This window comes from Cebus imitator, unplaced genomic scaffold, assembly GCF_001604975.1.
Source record: "Cebus imitator isolate Cc_AM_T3 unplaced genomic scaffold, Cebus_imitator-1.0 Scaffold235, whole genome shotgun sequence".
In the NCBI taxonomy this organism is placed as follows: domain Eukaryota; kingdom Metazoa; phylum Chordata; class Mammalia; order Primates; family Cebidae; genus Cebus; species Cebus imitator.
In genome coordinates this window covers 3002802-3017235 of record NW_016107550.1, presented here as the reverse complement: position 1 = coordinate 3017235, position 14434 = coordinate 3002802, and the positions used below count along the sequence as shown (strand labels likewise).

The window sequence follows — 14434 nt, the reverse complement described above, 5'->3', positions numbered from 1 at the left end:
CCCGCCGCCCCCCGCCGTGCCGCCGCCGCCGAACGCCCCCCCGGCGCCGCCGCCGGCCCCCGCCAGCCCCGCGGCCACGCTGCCCTTGGAGGGGTCGCGGCTGAGCGTGTACATGGAGATGTCCGTGGAGGCGAAGCCCGGGCCCCCGGGGCCCCCGGGAGACGCGTCCCGCGACGGCGACGGCTCGCTGGAGCGGGAGCTAGAGCGGGAGCGGCGGCGGTAGCGGAAGCGGTAACTGGGCAGACGGAGGATGGCCGAGGGGCCGCTCCCGCCACTGCCGCCCGCGCCCCCGCCGGCCTTGAGCAGGTCCGAGCGAGACTGGCAGTGCGCCTCGCGGCTGCGCTCGATGTAGATGTTGACGGCCAGCACGCCGATGACCTCGGCCAGGATGAACGACAGCCCGCCGAAGTAGAAGGACCAGCCGTACGAGTAGTGGCTTTTCTTCTCCTCGTCGCGCTTCGGGCCCGGCTCGCCCGCGTTGGCCGAGATGTACACGATCACGCCGATGATGTTGCTCAGGCCTGGGCGGGGACGGTCAGACGGGAGCCTCGAGGCCACCCCCGGCCCGGCCCCGCCCCCCCCCCTCCGGCCCAGGTCAGCCGGCGCCAGCGGGCCCAGGCACCTCCCCCCGGCGCTTGTAGCCCCCCCCAGAAGTGGGCTACACCCTCGTCCTGGATCCGGCTGACCAAGTCCTGCCGTAGGGAACGCAACTCCCCGCCCAACGCTCCAGGCGCGGCCCGGCCGGTTAAGCTCCAACTCAGAGGGCTCAGGCCCAGTCCCAGCTAGCTCAACCCCGGCTGATCTAAACCGCCTCCCCCAGGTGGTGGAGGGCCGCCTATGGTCCAGATTGCATCATGGGTGGTCCTGCCCATAGGCTTGAGCACCCCCACACATGGTCTCAACCCCAGGATGGTCCAGGTCCTGCCCCCGATTGCCTAGCGGCTCCGCCCCACTTCCTCCCCAGCCTCCCCCTCCAACTCCGTGCTGGTCTAACGCAGCCCTGGCTGGTCTAAACTAAGCCCCAGCTGGTCTGGGACCCCACCTCCACCCCCATTGATCTAAACGCCACCTGCAACTGGTCTAGGACCCCAAATGGTCCAGACAGCATCCTACGTGGTCCTGGCCCAGGCTGGTTCAAGTCCCATCTCAGGGTCTAAACTCCACCCCCAGGTGGTCCAGGCCCTGCTCTGAATGGTTCCGACATGGTCCTGGATGGTCCAGGTCCTGCCCCGGGAGAGCCCAGGCCCCACCTCTGCTGGCCTAACCCAGCCCAGGCTGGTCTAAACTCAGCCCTACGTGATCTAAGACCCACCCCCAGATGGTCTGGGCTGCCCCCACTTGGCATAAACCCCACTCCTCTAGCTGAGGTTCCACCTCTGCTGGTCTAAACCCCACCTGGCTGGTGGTAATCCACCGCAGCTAGTCCAGGCCCTGCTCTGACTGGTCGAAAACCCACCTTTGATGAGATGAGTTTCCAGGCCCTGACCTAGTTAGTCTAACGCCACCCTTAACGCTATAAACCTGGGTTTTCCCCAAGCCCCGCCCCTCTGCTCCTTTGAACTCTGTTAATGATGTCATCCTGCTGTGACCAGGCCCTGCCTATCACTTACCTAAACTCTCTCTTCATCATATAATTCCTGCGGGAGTATCCATTCTAGGCCCTCCTCTGCTGGTCAAAAATTTGCCCTTGATAAAGCAGGCCCCGCCTTCTACTCTAGGCCCACCTCCAGATTACCAAACCCCGCCCCATGCAGCTCTTGGCCAGGGCCCTCCCTGGTCCCAGGTACCGCTACTCCGGACTTTCAGGTCCTCCAAGCCCCAAACTTTGCAGATCTAGACCCATCCCCAAAGCATAACCTGCTCTAATTCTTCTTTTTTTTTTTTTTTGAGATGGAGTTTCGCTCTTGTTGCCCAGGCTGGAGTGCAATGGCGCGATCTCGGCTCACTGCAACTTCCGCCTCCCGGGTTCAAGCGATTCTCCTGCCTCAGCTTCCCAAGCAGCTGGAATTACAGGCGCGCGGCACCACGCCCGGCTAATTTTTTATAGTTTTAGTAGAGACGGGGTTTCACCATGTTGGCCAGGCTGGTCTCGAACTCCTGACCTCAGGCAATCTGTCCACCACGGCCTCCCAAAGTGCTGGGATTACAGGCTTGCGCCACCGCGCCCGGCCATCCTGCTCTTTAAATATGCAAAACCCTCCTTCTTCTCTGTATTCTACTTCTCCAAAAAAGCTCCGCCCACTGGAATTTCCCAATGCTACTCATGCAGGGTAGAAAGGGGGTCTTACCCCTTCATGTCGTGCCTCTTGAGTGTTCCAGTCCTAGGTCTCTGCTCGTCTAGGCCCTAACTCTTGAGACGGCCAGTCGCAGATACGGCCTGGCTTCGGTCGGCCTCTGGCTTGAATCAGCCAGATTGACTCTCTGTGCCCTTAAGGACAAAACCCCTCCCCTTCTGGCTTTTCCATTCAGCGCCCCGTCTTTTCTAGCCTCTCCTTCTCCAAACGGCAACGGGCAAGGGCCCGATTCAGTCTCCCTGGTCCAACCCCTTTAGCTTCCACTTCCGGGGACGGTTTCCCAGGACCAGCCCCCACTCTTGGATCCACCAAGGTTTCCTAAGGGGCGCGCCCAGATAACTTTCTCCCTCTCCTGGGCCCGCCCTCCAAGGCCCAGCCCCGCCTCTCTAGCCTCTAGAGCCCAATTCTGTCTCGAGGTCCCACCCCGTCCCCCAGCTCCTCCCCTTCCGTCTCCAGGACGGCGGGTTTAGGATCTTAATCCCTGGGCGTCTTATGTGCCAGACACCTGTCAGTGCTGGTTCCCTCCTCCAAAGGTGTCGCGAAGACTACACCCACCTTACCCAGCGGGTGGCGATGGAGCTTGGGGACCGCCTAGGAAGGCTCCGGGCCCCCGGGGGTGCTCGGGGCAGGGTGGCTTTGTACACACACACACACACGCGCGTGCGCACCTGCACGCACACGTGCGCGCACAGGTAGGCCGCCCCGGCCGCCCCCTCCCTCTGCCTCTCACCTGCTGCCACGAACAGGATCCCTGCGCCCAGAATGATGTTCCTCTTGGACTTGTAGACGCGAGAGGCCGCCACGCACACACCCCCGAGCAGCAGCAGGATGGCGCTAAGGATGGGGAAGATGCTGGAGGCCCGGACGACCCCTGCGGGAGAGGAAAGAAAGGAAAAGGAGCGAGAGCCAGGGCGGTCAGAGGCGGCCGCCTGCGCCCCCTTCCCGGCCCCCCATCTCGCGGCGCCTCCCGCCAGTTTTGTCCTCCTCCCTCTCCGGCCGTGTTCTGTGTGTTTGATTTTACTGTTGCCTGATTCTCTCTCCTGTTTTTAAATTTTCTCTATTTCTCGGTCTGATTTCCTTTCCCTTTTTTTCTTTGTCCTTTTCTTTCTACTTCGGACTGTTTTTTCTCTCTCCAGAAACATTTTTCTCCCTCTTTTAATCACTTTGCCGGGGTTTCTCTAAACTTCTCCATGAATCCTCTCCCTTTCTTTCTTTCTCGTCCCTCCCTTCCTCTCTTCTGCTAATTTCTTTCTCCATATCCCGCAAATCACTTACTACCTCTCTTCACACCCCCTCCCATTTTCTGCCACGCTTCATCAGTCTGGTTTTTTTTCTCTCTCTCTACCTTCCTTCCTCCCTCTTCCTCCCTTTTCTACCAGGCTGAATCTATTTCTGAGTTTCTCTTCCCTTCTCTCCCTGTTCCCTCCCTCGTTTTGTTGCTTGGCTTCCTCTGTCTTTCTGGGTCAGTCTCCCCTCTCTCTTCTTATCTTCCTGGCCTCATCTGTCTTCCTAGCCCCCCTTCTTTTTTTCTGCCTGGCCTCACCTATCTTCCCAGCTCTCTCCCCCCTTTTTCTGCCTGGCCTCATCTGTCCTCCTAGTTCTCTCCCACTGTCCCTTTTTCTGCCTGGTCTCTTCTATCTTCCTGGGTCTCTCTCCCCTCCTTTTCTGCCAGGCTTCTTCTATCTTCCAGGTTTCACTTCTCTCCACTCCCTCCCTCCCCACTCCCTTTAGGCCTGGTTTCCTCTGAGTCTCTCTCCCTCTTTTCCTCCCTCCCTTCTTCCCTTAATCTCTCAGTCTCCCCCCGCCCCGCTTCTCTCTTTCTCTGCAGTCCTTCCTTTCCACCCACCCCTAAAACCCCAGGCAACCAGATTTTGCAATTTCGGAGCCTGGCTGAGGCCGCAGCCAATCATCATTTAGGATTTGCCGCGTTCTCGGGGTAGCTACCAATGGCAACACAGGCTTTCCCAGCCGGCTCCCGGGAGTGGCCCGTCCCCGCCGCAGATTGCCCCACGGCCAATCCCAGCCCGGGAATCCACAACCAGTCACGGCGCGGAGTCGCCGCGAGGGCCCGAGATAGCAAGGCAGCCAATCGGAGCCCAGGATCCTCCCTCAGCCCGCCCCAAGGTGAGAGGAGGGGGCGGGAGCAAGAGCACGCAGCCAATCGGGAACCAGAGGATCTCACCATCTGGACTCGGATTGGCTGGGAAGCTAAACCACAGCGTGTCGATCCAAGTGCCGGGGTCCCAGTCCCTTCTCCGGGCGCCCTCCCCGACGCCCTCCAGGCCCCGCGATTTCCCCACTCCCCACGTCTGTCCCGGACCCCCACGTACGGAGTAGATACTCCGCGCTGTCGTGGTCGTAGTCCGTATCCTCCGGGAAATGATTGATCTTCACGCAGACGCCTCTTTTCAACCCTGGAGGAGCGGGGAGGGCAGTGGTGGGGGCAGGTACTTCGGGGTTGGGGGCTGGACAACCCCACTGAACAACCGACTCTGCCCTTCCCCCAAACCCCTTCTGTCTCTGGGCTGCTTGGGAGACCGCAAGTCCTGGCTCCTGAGCCCGACTCGTGATATGGGACAAACTGTCAACTTCTCGGGTCTCAGTTTCCCCGCCTGTTAAAGAAAAGAAGAAAATCAAGAAAAAAACCCCAAAGTCCAATCTTTCCAGCACTCACAGCAAGGCCACGGGACCTTGGCCCTGTAAGCTGGGCTCAGTTGCTCCAGCACTCTGGACTTCGACTCCCATCTCTGTAAGAAAGAGGGTATTGTTGGCTTCAACAATAACAAGGCGCCTTTCCACCTCTAAATTGGTTGGAAAGTCTGGAAATGCGTGGGAAAAAACAAAGGGATGCGGAAGACAATGAGGACTACATTTCCCATGAGACCCTGTGAAGTCTAGAGTCCAGTTGTGGGACGAGCAGCCGCAGTGGATCATGGGAGTTGTAGTCTCCAGTCCTGCGTGTAGCGAGACGGCGGGAGGCAGGGGCTAGAGAGAGGGAGAGAAGTTCCAGTCTGTTTCTGCAGGGAACCTGTAACCTTCTGGAGAGAGGGAGTGGTTAAAGGAAGCAGAGGTGTGTGGAGAGGATGGAGTATGCCTCTAGGGGTCTCATCTCCATCCCTTCCTAAGATGCCCATCCTCATCTATCTGCTCATCCTTGGGAACAGTTAATATTTTACTACCTCTAGCACAAAGCTGGGGAAAAAATTAAATATATAAAAAATGCGGTTTCCTCAACTGCCCAGCTCTGTCCAGTTTTGCAGGCCTCTACTCATGCGGTGGAACATTCTGCTCACATTCCTTGCTGATGTAGTACTTACCTGCAGCAGGCAGCTCAGGAGGCACCCTCTTTAGGAAGCTTTCCCTAGACACACACACACACACGCACTCATTCCTCCCACCAAACTTGGATCCGTTTCCTGCTCTTAGGTGCCCGGTAGGACATGCATTACTTGATAGATGATCTTCTTTGTCCTTGGCAAGCTGGGAGTTCCTGGAGGGGGTAGGGCATGGGAGTCTGATTCCTCTGTGTGCCAGCATTTCTTGGCACTAGGCCTGACACATGGGAGACCACGAGAAATTAAGGTTGAGGCCAGGCATGGTGGCTCACACCTGTAATCCCTACACTTTGGGAGGCCAAGGAGGACGGATCACTTGAGGTTGGGAGTTTGAGACCAGCCTGGCCAATAATGGTGAAACCCCATCTCTACTAAAAATACAAAAATTAGCTGGGTGTGGTGACAGGCACCTGTAATCCCAACTACTCGGGAGGCTGAGGCAGGAGGATCGCTTGAACCAAGGAGGCGGAGGTTGCAGTGAGCCGAGATTGCACCACTGTACCCCAGCCGGGGGACAGAGTGAGACTCCGTCTCAAAAAGGAAAAAGTAAAGAAAGAAATGAGGGTTGAATGAAGAATGAATGAATGCATATAAGCATAGCAGAAGGGGAGCTCAGAGGCAGACCGTGGCCAGCAAAGGAAAGCAGGGGAAAGAATAGGGATAAAGGAGGAGCTGGGAAGAGTAAATACAAAGCGGGTAATACTGCCACAGGCTGACGTGCGTTGGGTGCTTCCTAGGTGGGCCAACTCATCTGATGCTCCCAAGAGTCCTATGAAACATCGTGTGGTTTATGTCTTATGGCAGCCAAATGTTAGATATTGGAGCGTCTTTTTTTTTTTTTGAGACAGGGTCTCCTTCTCTTGCCCCAGTTTGGAGTGCAGTGGTGCAATCTCAGCTCACTGCAACCTCCCCCTCCTGGACTCAAGTGATCCTCCTGCATCAGCCTTTCGAGTAGCCAGGACTACAGGCTTGTGCCACCATGCCCAGATAATTTTTGCATTTGTTGTAGAGACAGGGTTTCTCCATGTTGCCCAGTTTGCCCAGGCTGGTCTCAAACTCCTGAGTTCACGTGATCTGCCTGCCTGGACCTCCTAAAGTGCTGGCCTCCACCACTTCCTTTTTCTGTGTCCTTGCTGGTGCTACATAGGCCGACTTGCTTCAGTGTCCCCACCTATAAAATGCAGAGAACAGCCGGGTGTGGTGGCTTATGCCTGTAATCCCAGCACTTTAGGAGGCTAAGGCAGGCAGATCATGAGGTCAAGAGATTGAGACCATCCTGGCTAACAGGGTGAAACTCCATTTCTACTAAAAGTACAAAAACTAGCTGGGCGTGGTGGCGCCTGCCTGTAGTCCCAGCTACTCAGGAGGCTGAGGCAGGAGAATCGCTTGAACCCGGGAGGCGGAGGTTGCAGTGAGCCAAGATCAAGCCACTGCACTCCAGCCTGGGTAACAGAGCAAGACTCTGTCCCAAAACACACACACACACACACACACACACACACATGGAGAGAACAGGACCTACCTCATGGGACTGATATGATGGACTGGGTCCAGGTGGAGATTTGGCACTTTGCCTGGAACACAATTAAGTGCTCAGTTGATAGCAGTTGATATATGGCAGCCATTACCCAGATGTGGAAACCGAGGCACAGAAAGGGGTCATCATTTCACAGCTGATGGATGCTGGCAGCAAAACTCAAACACACATCACGAATGTGAGCATCTGGGCTGTTCAACACTATAACCGGCACCTAGAACAGTGCCTAGTGCATACTGAATGCTTAGTAAGTATTTCTAATGAAAGAATGAATGAATGGGCCAGGTGTAGTAGCTCATGCCTGTAATCCCAGCACTTTGGGAGGCCAAGCTGGGTAGATCACTTGAGGTCAGGAGTTTGAGACCAGCCTGACCAACAGGGTAAAGCCCCATTACTACGGAATATATGAAAGTTAGCTGGGTGTGGTGGTGCACACCTGTAGTCCCAGCTACTTGGGAGGCTGAGGCAGGTGAATTGTTTAAACCTGGGAAGCAGAGGTTTCAGCGAGCTGAGATCATGCCATTGCACTCCAGTGTGGGTGACAGAGCAAGACTGGGTCTCAAAAAAAAAGAATGATTGAATGGGCCACAAGCATATGAAAAGATGTTCAATTTCACTAATCGTTAGGGAAATGCAATGAAAACCACAATGAAATACCATCTCATATCCTTTAGCATGGCTACTATTAAAAATTAATATCCTGGACATGGTGGCTCATGCCTGTAATCCCAGCACTTTGGGAGGCTGAGGCGGGTGGATCACTTGAGGTCAAGGAGTTCAAGACTATCCTGGTCAACATGGTGAAACCCCATATCTACTAAAAATACAAAAATTAGCCAGGTGTGGTGGCGCACGCCTGTAGACCCAGCTACTTGGGAGGCCAAGGCAGGAGAATCGTTTGAACCCTGGAGGCAGAGATTGTAGTGAGCCAAGATCATACCACTGCACTCCAGCCTGGCGACAGAGCGAGACTCTGTCTCAAAAATAAATAAATAACAAGTGTTGTGAAGGATGTGGAGAAGTTGGAATCCTTGTGCACTGATGGTAGAAATGTGAAATGGTGCAGTGGCTATGGAAACAGTACAGAGCTTCCTCAAAAAACTAAACATAGGATCATCATATGATCCAGCAATGCCACTACTGGGGATAGACCCAAAAAAATTAAAAGTCGGGACTCAAGTAGATATTCATACACTTGTCTTCATAGTAGCATTGTTCACAATAGCCAAAAAGTGGGAATACACAAATGGCCATTGACAGATGAATGGATAAACAACATGTGCTATGTACATACCATGGAATATTATTCAGCCTTAAAAAGGAAATGAATTATGATACATGCTATAAACAAAGAAAAACCTTGAGGACGTTATACTAAGCTAAATAAGTCAGTAACAAAAAGACAAATACTGTATGATTCCACTTATATGAAATACCTGGAATAATCAAATTCATAGAGACAGAAAGTAGCAAGGTAGTTGCCAGGCTGGAGGGTGTGGGGATGCGGAGTGATTTAACGGGTACAGAGTTTCCGTTTTGCAAGATGAAAGAGTTCTGGAGATTGGTTGCAAAGCAACATGAGTGTACTTACCACTACTGAAATGCATACTTCAAAATGATGAAGATGGTAAATTTATGTTATGTATAATTTACTACAATTTTCAAAATGAATGAATGAATGAACGAGTGAATGAGTGAGTGAAAATACTACTCCCACGTGCAAACTCTTACCCATCAGCACATCCACCATAGTGTGGTAGGTATGATTACGAGCTGAAGGTCCCTCCTTTTTTTTTCATTTCTTTTTTTTTGAAATGGAGTCTCACTGTCACCCAGGCTAGAGTGCAGTGGCATGATCTCGGCTCACAGCAACCTCCATCTCCTGGGTTCAAGCAATTCCTGAGTAGCTGGGACTACAGGCACCCATCACCACACCCGGCTAATTTTTGTATGTTTAGCAGAGATAGGGTTTCACCACGTTGGCCAGGCTGGTCTTGAACTCCTGATCCTGTAATCTTCCCGCCTCAGCCTCCCAAAGTGCAGGGATTACAGGCGTGAGCCATCACGCCCAGCCTGGTCCCTCCTTTCTTGAATGGGATCATAGTAGTTCCCTCAAAAGATTAGTGATAATTAAATGAGACTGAGCATGTAAACCACATGCCACACTGAATCGCTGACCAGCTTAGTGGTGACGGTAATTATAACTAGCCCTGACTGAACGCTAACGACGCACCACGTACTGCTCCAAGCATTGGACAGGTGGTTAATAACTCGCTCAGTCCCTAGGACAAACCCTGGGAGGTAGGCAGCAATAGCATCCTTGCTTTACAAATGAGGAGACTGAGGCAGAGAGCTGAAGAAGTTGCCCAATGCCCCGTGGTGGGCGAGTGATGGGGCGGAGTTTCCTTCCAGCACAGCTCAGTTTGGGAGGTCAGCATATTTAAGACAGTAGAGCCTGGTGGCTATGGGGGTTACTGACCACAGGCTCTGAATCCAGCTCTCGGGACACACATCCGAAAGCACCACTTCCCAGCTGTGTGGGTTTGGAACTGGATTGTCCCTGAGCATCTGCTGCCTCATTGGGAAAATGAGGACGGTAGTGTGACTTTACAGGCTTCAGTGAGATTTCAATGAAAGGTAGGCACAGAAGACCGGGCGCAGTGGCTCACGCCTGTAATCCCAGCACTTTGGGAGGCCAAGGCAGGTAGATCACCTGAGGACAGGAGTTCAAGACCAGCCTGGCCAACATGGTGCAACCTCTTCTCTACTAAAAATACAAAAATTAGCTGGGCATGGTGGTGCATGCCTGTAATCCCAACCGCTCCAGAGGCTGAGGCAGGAGAATCACTTCAACCTGGGAAGTGGAGGTTGTAGTCAGCCAAGATCATGCCACTGCACTCCAGCCCGGGTGACAAGAGCAAAACTCCCTCTCAAAAAAATGAAAGAAAGAAAGTTAGGCACAGAAAACTGGGTGCAATGGCTCATGCCTGTAATCCCAGCCTTTGGGAGGCTGAGGTGTGTGGATCACCTGAGATCAGGAGTTCAAGACCAGCCTGGCCATCATGATGAAACCCCACCTCTACTAAAAAATACAAGTTAGCCCAGCGTGGTGATGGGCGCCTGTAATCCCAGCTCCTCAGGAGGCTGAGGCAGGAGAATTGCTTAAACCTGGGCAGCAGAAATTGTAGTGAGCAGAGATTACGCCAGTGCACTCCAGCCTGGGTGACAGAGCAAGACTGTCTCACAAAAAAAGAAAGTTAGGCACAGAATACACAGTAGTGAAGGCTGATGCCACTGATCATGCTAGCAGCTTTTCCTGTGCATGGATGGTGATGTCGTGACCCTGAATCTCCCCCAGGGCCTTCTTAGGGCAGACCTGGGCATGCGAGGGTTAAGGAGAACTGGGATCCAAAGCGCTGGGCCCCTCACATGGTGGGAGGTCCAGACTGAGTCACTTCCCCTTGCTGGCCACCAGATTCAGTTCCCCCTGGCCAAATGGCACGAGCTCCATGAGATAATAAGCCAGGCAAAGTGCTAGTGCAGAAGCTTTCTGTAGTTGGCACTAATAAATAAGGCTGTGGGTCCAGATGCTTGAGCCCTGAGAGAGGACCCAGGGCGCTGCCGAAATCCCTGAGGAGGGGGCACAAGCTGGGCTATCCCATGCAGACACCCTCAGCTCCCAAAACCGGAAATGTGGCAATGGAGAGGTTCTGTGAGGGTAAAAGATGCACTGAGTTTCAGACTCAGGATGGAGAAAAAAAGAGAGAGGGAGAGAATGTATAAGATTTCATTAATAATTTTTATATTGATTATTACATCTTCAAGTGATAATATCTTGGCTATTGTGGGGTTAAATAAAATATTAAGTTAGGGCCGGGCGTGGTGGCTCACGCCTGTAATCCAAGCACTTTGGAGGCCAAGGCGGGTGGATCACCTGAGGTCGGGAGTTCAAGACCAGCCTGACCAACACGGTGAAACCCCGTCTTTAATAAATAAATAAATAAAATAAAATAAAATATTAAGTTCACCTGTTCCTTTTTAATTATTTTAATGTAGCTACTAGAAAAGTTTTAATTTTTGTTTCATTTTGTTTTGAGGCAGGGCCTCTGTCACCCAGGCTGGAGGGCAGTGGCACAATTATAGTTCACTGCAGCCTTGTCCTCCTGGGCTCAGACAATCCTTCTGCCTCAGCCTCCCCAGTAGCAGGGACTACAGGGATGTACCACCATGCCCAACTAATTTTTAATTTTTTTATGTTGCCCAGGCTGGTCTTGAACTCCTGGACTCAAGCAGTCCTCTCACCTTGCCTCCCAAAATGCTGGAATTACCAGGGTAAGCCACTGGCCCAGCCTTGTGTTGTATTTCTTCTTTCTTTATCCCTCCCTGCCTCCCTCCCTCCCTCCCTTCCTTCCTTACTTCCTCCTTCCTTCCTTCTTTTCTTCCCTCCCTCCCCCTATCTTTCTTTTCTTTCTTTTTCTTTTGAGATGGAGTCCCACTCTGTCACCCAGGCCGGTGGGCAATGGCACCATCTCAGCTCTCTGCAACCTCCACCTCCAGGGTTCAAGCGATTCTCCTTGCTCAGCCTCCTGAGTAGCTGGGACTCCAGGTGAGCTCCACTACGCCTGGCTAATTTTCATATTTTTAGTAGAGATGGGGTTTCGCCAATGTCAGCCAGGCTGGCCTCGAACTCCTGACTTCAAGTGATCCACCCACCTTGGCTTCCTAAAGTGCTAGGATTACAAGGTGTAAACCACTGGCCCACTATTCTGTTATATTTCTATTGTGAAGTGCTGGGACTCCTGGGTTATCAGGGTAGAGGGGATCAGGGCTTGGTCACATTAGAATTCCCAATAATGATAAGGAGAAGAGCAGAGCAACAACACAGATGTATCTCTATCATCTAGTTCTTCCTCTGGGCCTGCTCGTCTTTGAAATGCTTTACTTATATTAGCTCATTGATTTCCTCCTGGCCCTGTGCTAGGGTCCATTAGGATTCTCATTTCCCTGATGATGGAATGGAGGCACAGCAAGGTGAAATATAAGGCCAAGGTCACAATGCTGGATGCAGCAGACAGGAGGCAAACCCAGCCAGTCTTATTTCTCAGAATTTGTTTCTTTTTCTTCTTCTTTTAAGAGTAATGTGGGTCCGGGCATGGTGGCTCATGCCTGTAATCCCAGCACTTTGGGAGGCTGAGGCAGGCAGATCACTTGAGGTCAGGAGTTCAAGACCAGCCTGGCCAACATGGCAAAACCCCGTCTCTACTAAAAACACAAAAAATTAGCCAGGTGTGGTGGCAGGCGCCTGTAGTACCAGCTGCTCAGGAGGCTGAGGCATGAGAATTGCTTTAACCTGGGAGACAGAGGTTGCGGTGAGCCGAGATGGTGCCACTGCACTACAACCTGGGCGACAGAGCAAGACTCCATCTCAAAAAGAAAAAAAAAAAAAAAAAAAGGAGTAAAGTGGGTCAAGGCAGCAGCTCACTTGAGGTCAGGAGTTCGAGACCAGCCTGGCCAACATGGTGAAACCCCATCTCTACTAAAAATACAAAAATTAGCCAGGTGTGGTGATGGGTGCCTGTAATCCCAGCTACTTGGGAGGCTCAGACAGGAGAGTTGTTTGAACCTGGGAGGCAGAAGTTGCAGTGAGCCAAGATCGCGTCACTACACTCCAGCCTGGGCGACAAAGTGAGACTCCGTCTCAGAAAAAAGAGAAAAAAGAGAGAGAATAAAGTGAAAGCAAGTGTTTTTGTGTTAATTTTTGTTTTTTCAATTGAGATGGAGTCTAGCTCTGTCACCCAGGCTGGAGTGCAGTGGTCCGATCTCGGCTCACTACAACCTCTGCCTCCCGGGTTCAAGCGATTCTCCTGCCTCCGCCTTCCGAGTACCTGGGGTTACAGGTGCCCGCCACCATTCCCAGGTATTTTTTTTGTATATTTAGTAGAGACAGGGTTTCACCATGTTGGCCAGGCTGATCTGGAACTCCTGGCCTCAGGGGATCCTCCCGCCTCGGCCTTCCACAGTGCTGGGATTACAGGCATGAGCCACCATGCTCGGCCAAAAGCAAGTTTATCAAAGAAAGTAAGGGAATAAAGAATGGTTGCTCCTTAGGCAGAGCAGCCTCGGAGCTTGTTTCAATCATTACATTCTGCTGCATCTTTCAGACACACGTCAGAGGGAGAAGGGAATTGAGCCCAAGAGTTCCCAGGGACATAGTGACGGCAGGAGGCAATGACTTAGGGAGGTCCAGTTTCTACACCCCTGCAGCTGCGATGGGCTGAAAGCAAGTGGATTTGTTGCTTTGTTCTCCTAGAAAAGCAGACAGACCTGGATTCAAATCCAGATGCTGGATCGGGCGTGGTGCTTCATGCCTGTAATCCCAGCACTTTGAGAGGCTGGGGAGAGAGGATTGCTTGAGCTCAGGAGTTCTAGACCAGGCTGGGCAATGTGGTGAGACCCCATCTCTAAAAAAAAAAAAAAAAAAATCAGAAACAAAAACAAAGTCAGACCCTACTGCATATTAGCTGTGTGACCTTGGACAACTCACTTCACCTCTCTGAGCCTTCACTTCTTCTTCTAGAAGATGGGAATAATAAAAGTACCGGCCAGGCATGATGGCTCATGCCTGTAATCCCAGGACTTTGGGAGGCCGAGGTGGGTAGATCACCTGAGGCTAGGAGATCGAGACCAGCGTGGTCAACATGGTGAAACCCCTTCTCTACTAAAAGTACAAAAATCAGCCGGGTATGGTGGGTGCACGCCTGTAGTCCTAGCTACTCAGGAGGCTGAGGCAGGAGAATCGCTTGAACCTGGGAGGTGGAGGTTGCAGTGGTCAAGATTGTGCCATTGCACTCCAGCCTGGGCGACAGCGTGAGACTCTGTCTCCAAAAAAAGAGAATAAATAAATAAATAAAGTACCTACTTTGCAGGGTTATTGTGAGCCTCCAGTGACGAATGAACGACAATTACAAGAACAACAGAGTCACTGGGCGCGGCGGCTCATGCCTGTAATCCCAGGTCTTAGAGAGGCAGAGGCGGGAGGACAGCTTAAGCCCAGGAGTTTGAGACCTGCCTGGACAATATAGCGAGACCTCGTTGTCACCTAAAAGGGGGAAAAAAAGACAAAAAATAATAAGTGTAAGAACGACGGGCCGGGCGCGGTGGCTCAAGCCTGTAATCCCAGCACTTTGGGAGGCCGAGGCGGGTGGATCACCAGGTCAAGAGATCGAGACCATCCTGGTCAACATGGTGAAACCCCGTCTCTACTAAAA

At 52.6% G+C, this 14434-nt stretch overlaps 1 protein-coding gene across 1 annotated transcript in view; it reads right to left on the bottom strand.

The window, feature by feature from the left end:
* Positions 1-14434, bottom strand: part of CACNG8 (calcium voltage-gated channel auxiliary subunit gamma 8) — a 23015-nt gene that overhangs the window by 464 nt on the left and 8117 nt on the right. Inside the window, exons 3-5 of the mRNA XM_017497982.2 lie at positions 4625-4708; positions 3025-3165; positions 2-521 (exon numbers count right to left, since the gene is read on the bottom strand). Coding sequence (XP_017353471.1) covers positions 2-521; positions 3025-3165; positions 4625-4708 — 745 coding nt within the window. The remainder of the gene's footprint in view (position 1; positions 522-3024; positions 3166-4624; positions 4709-14434) is intronic.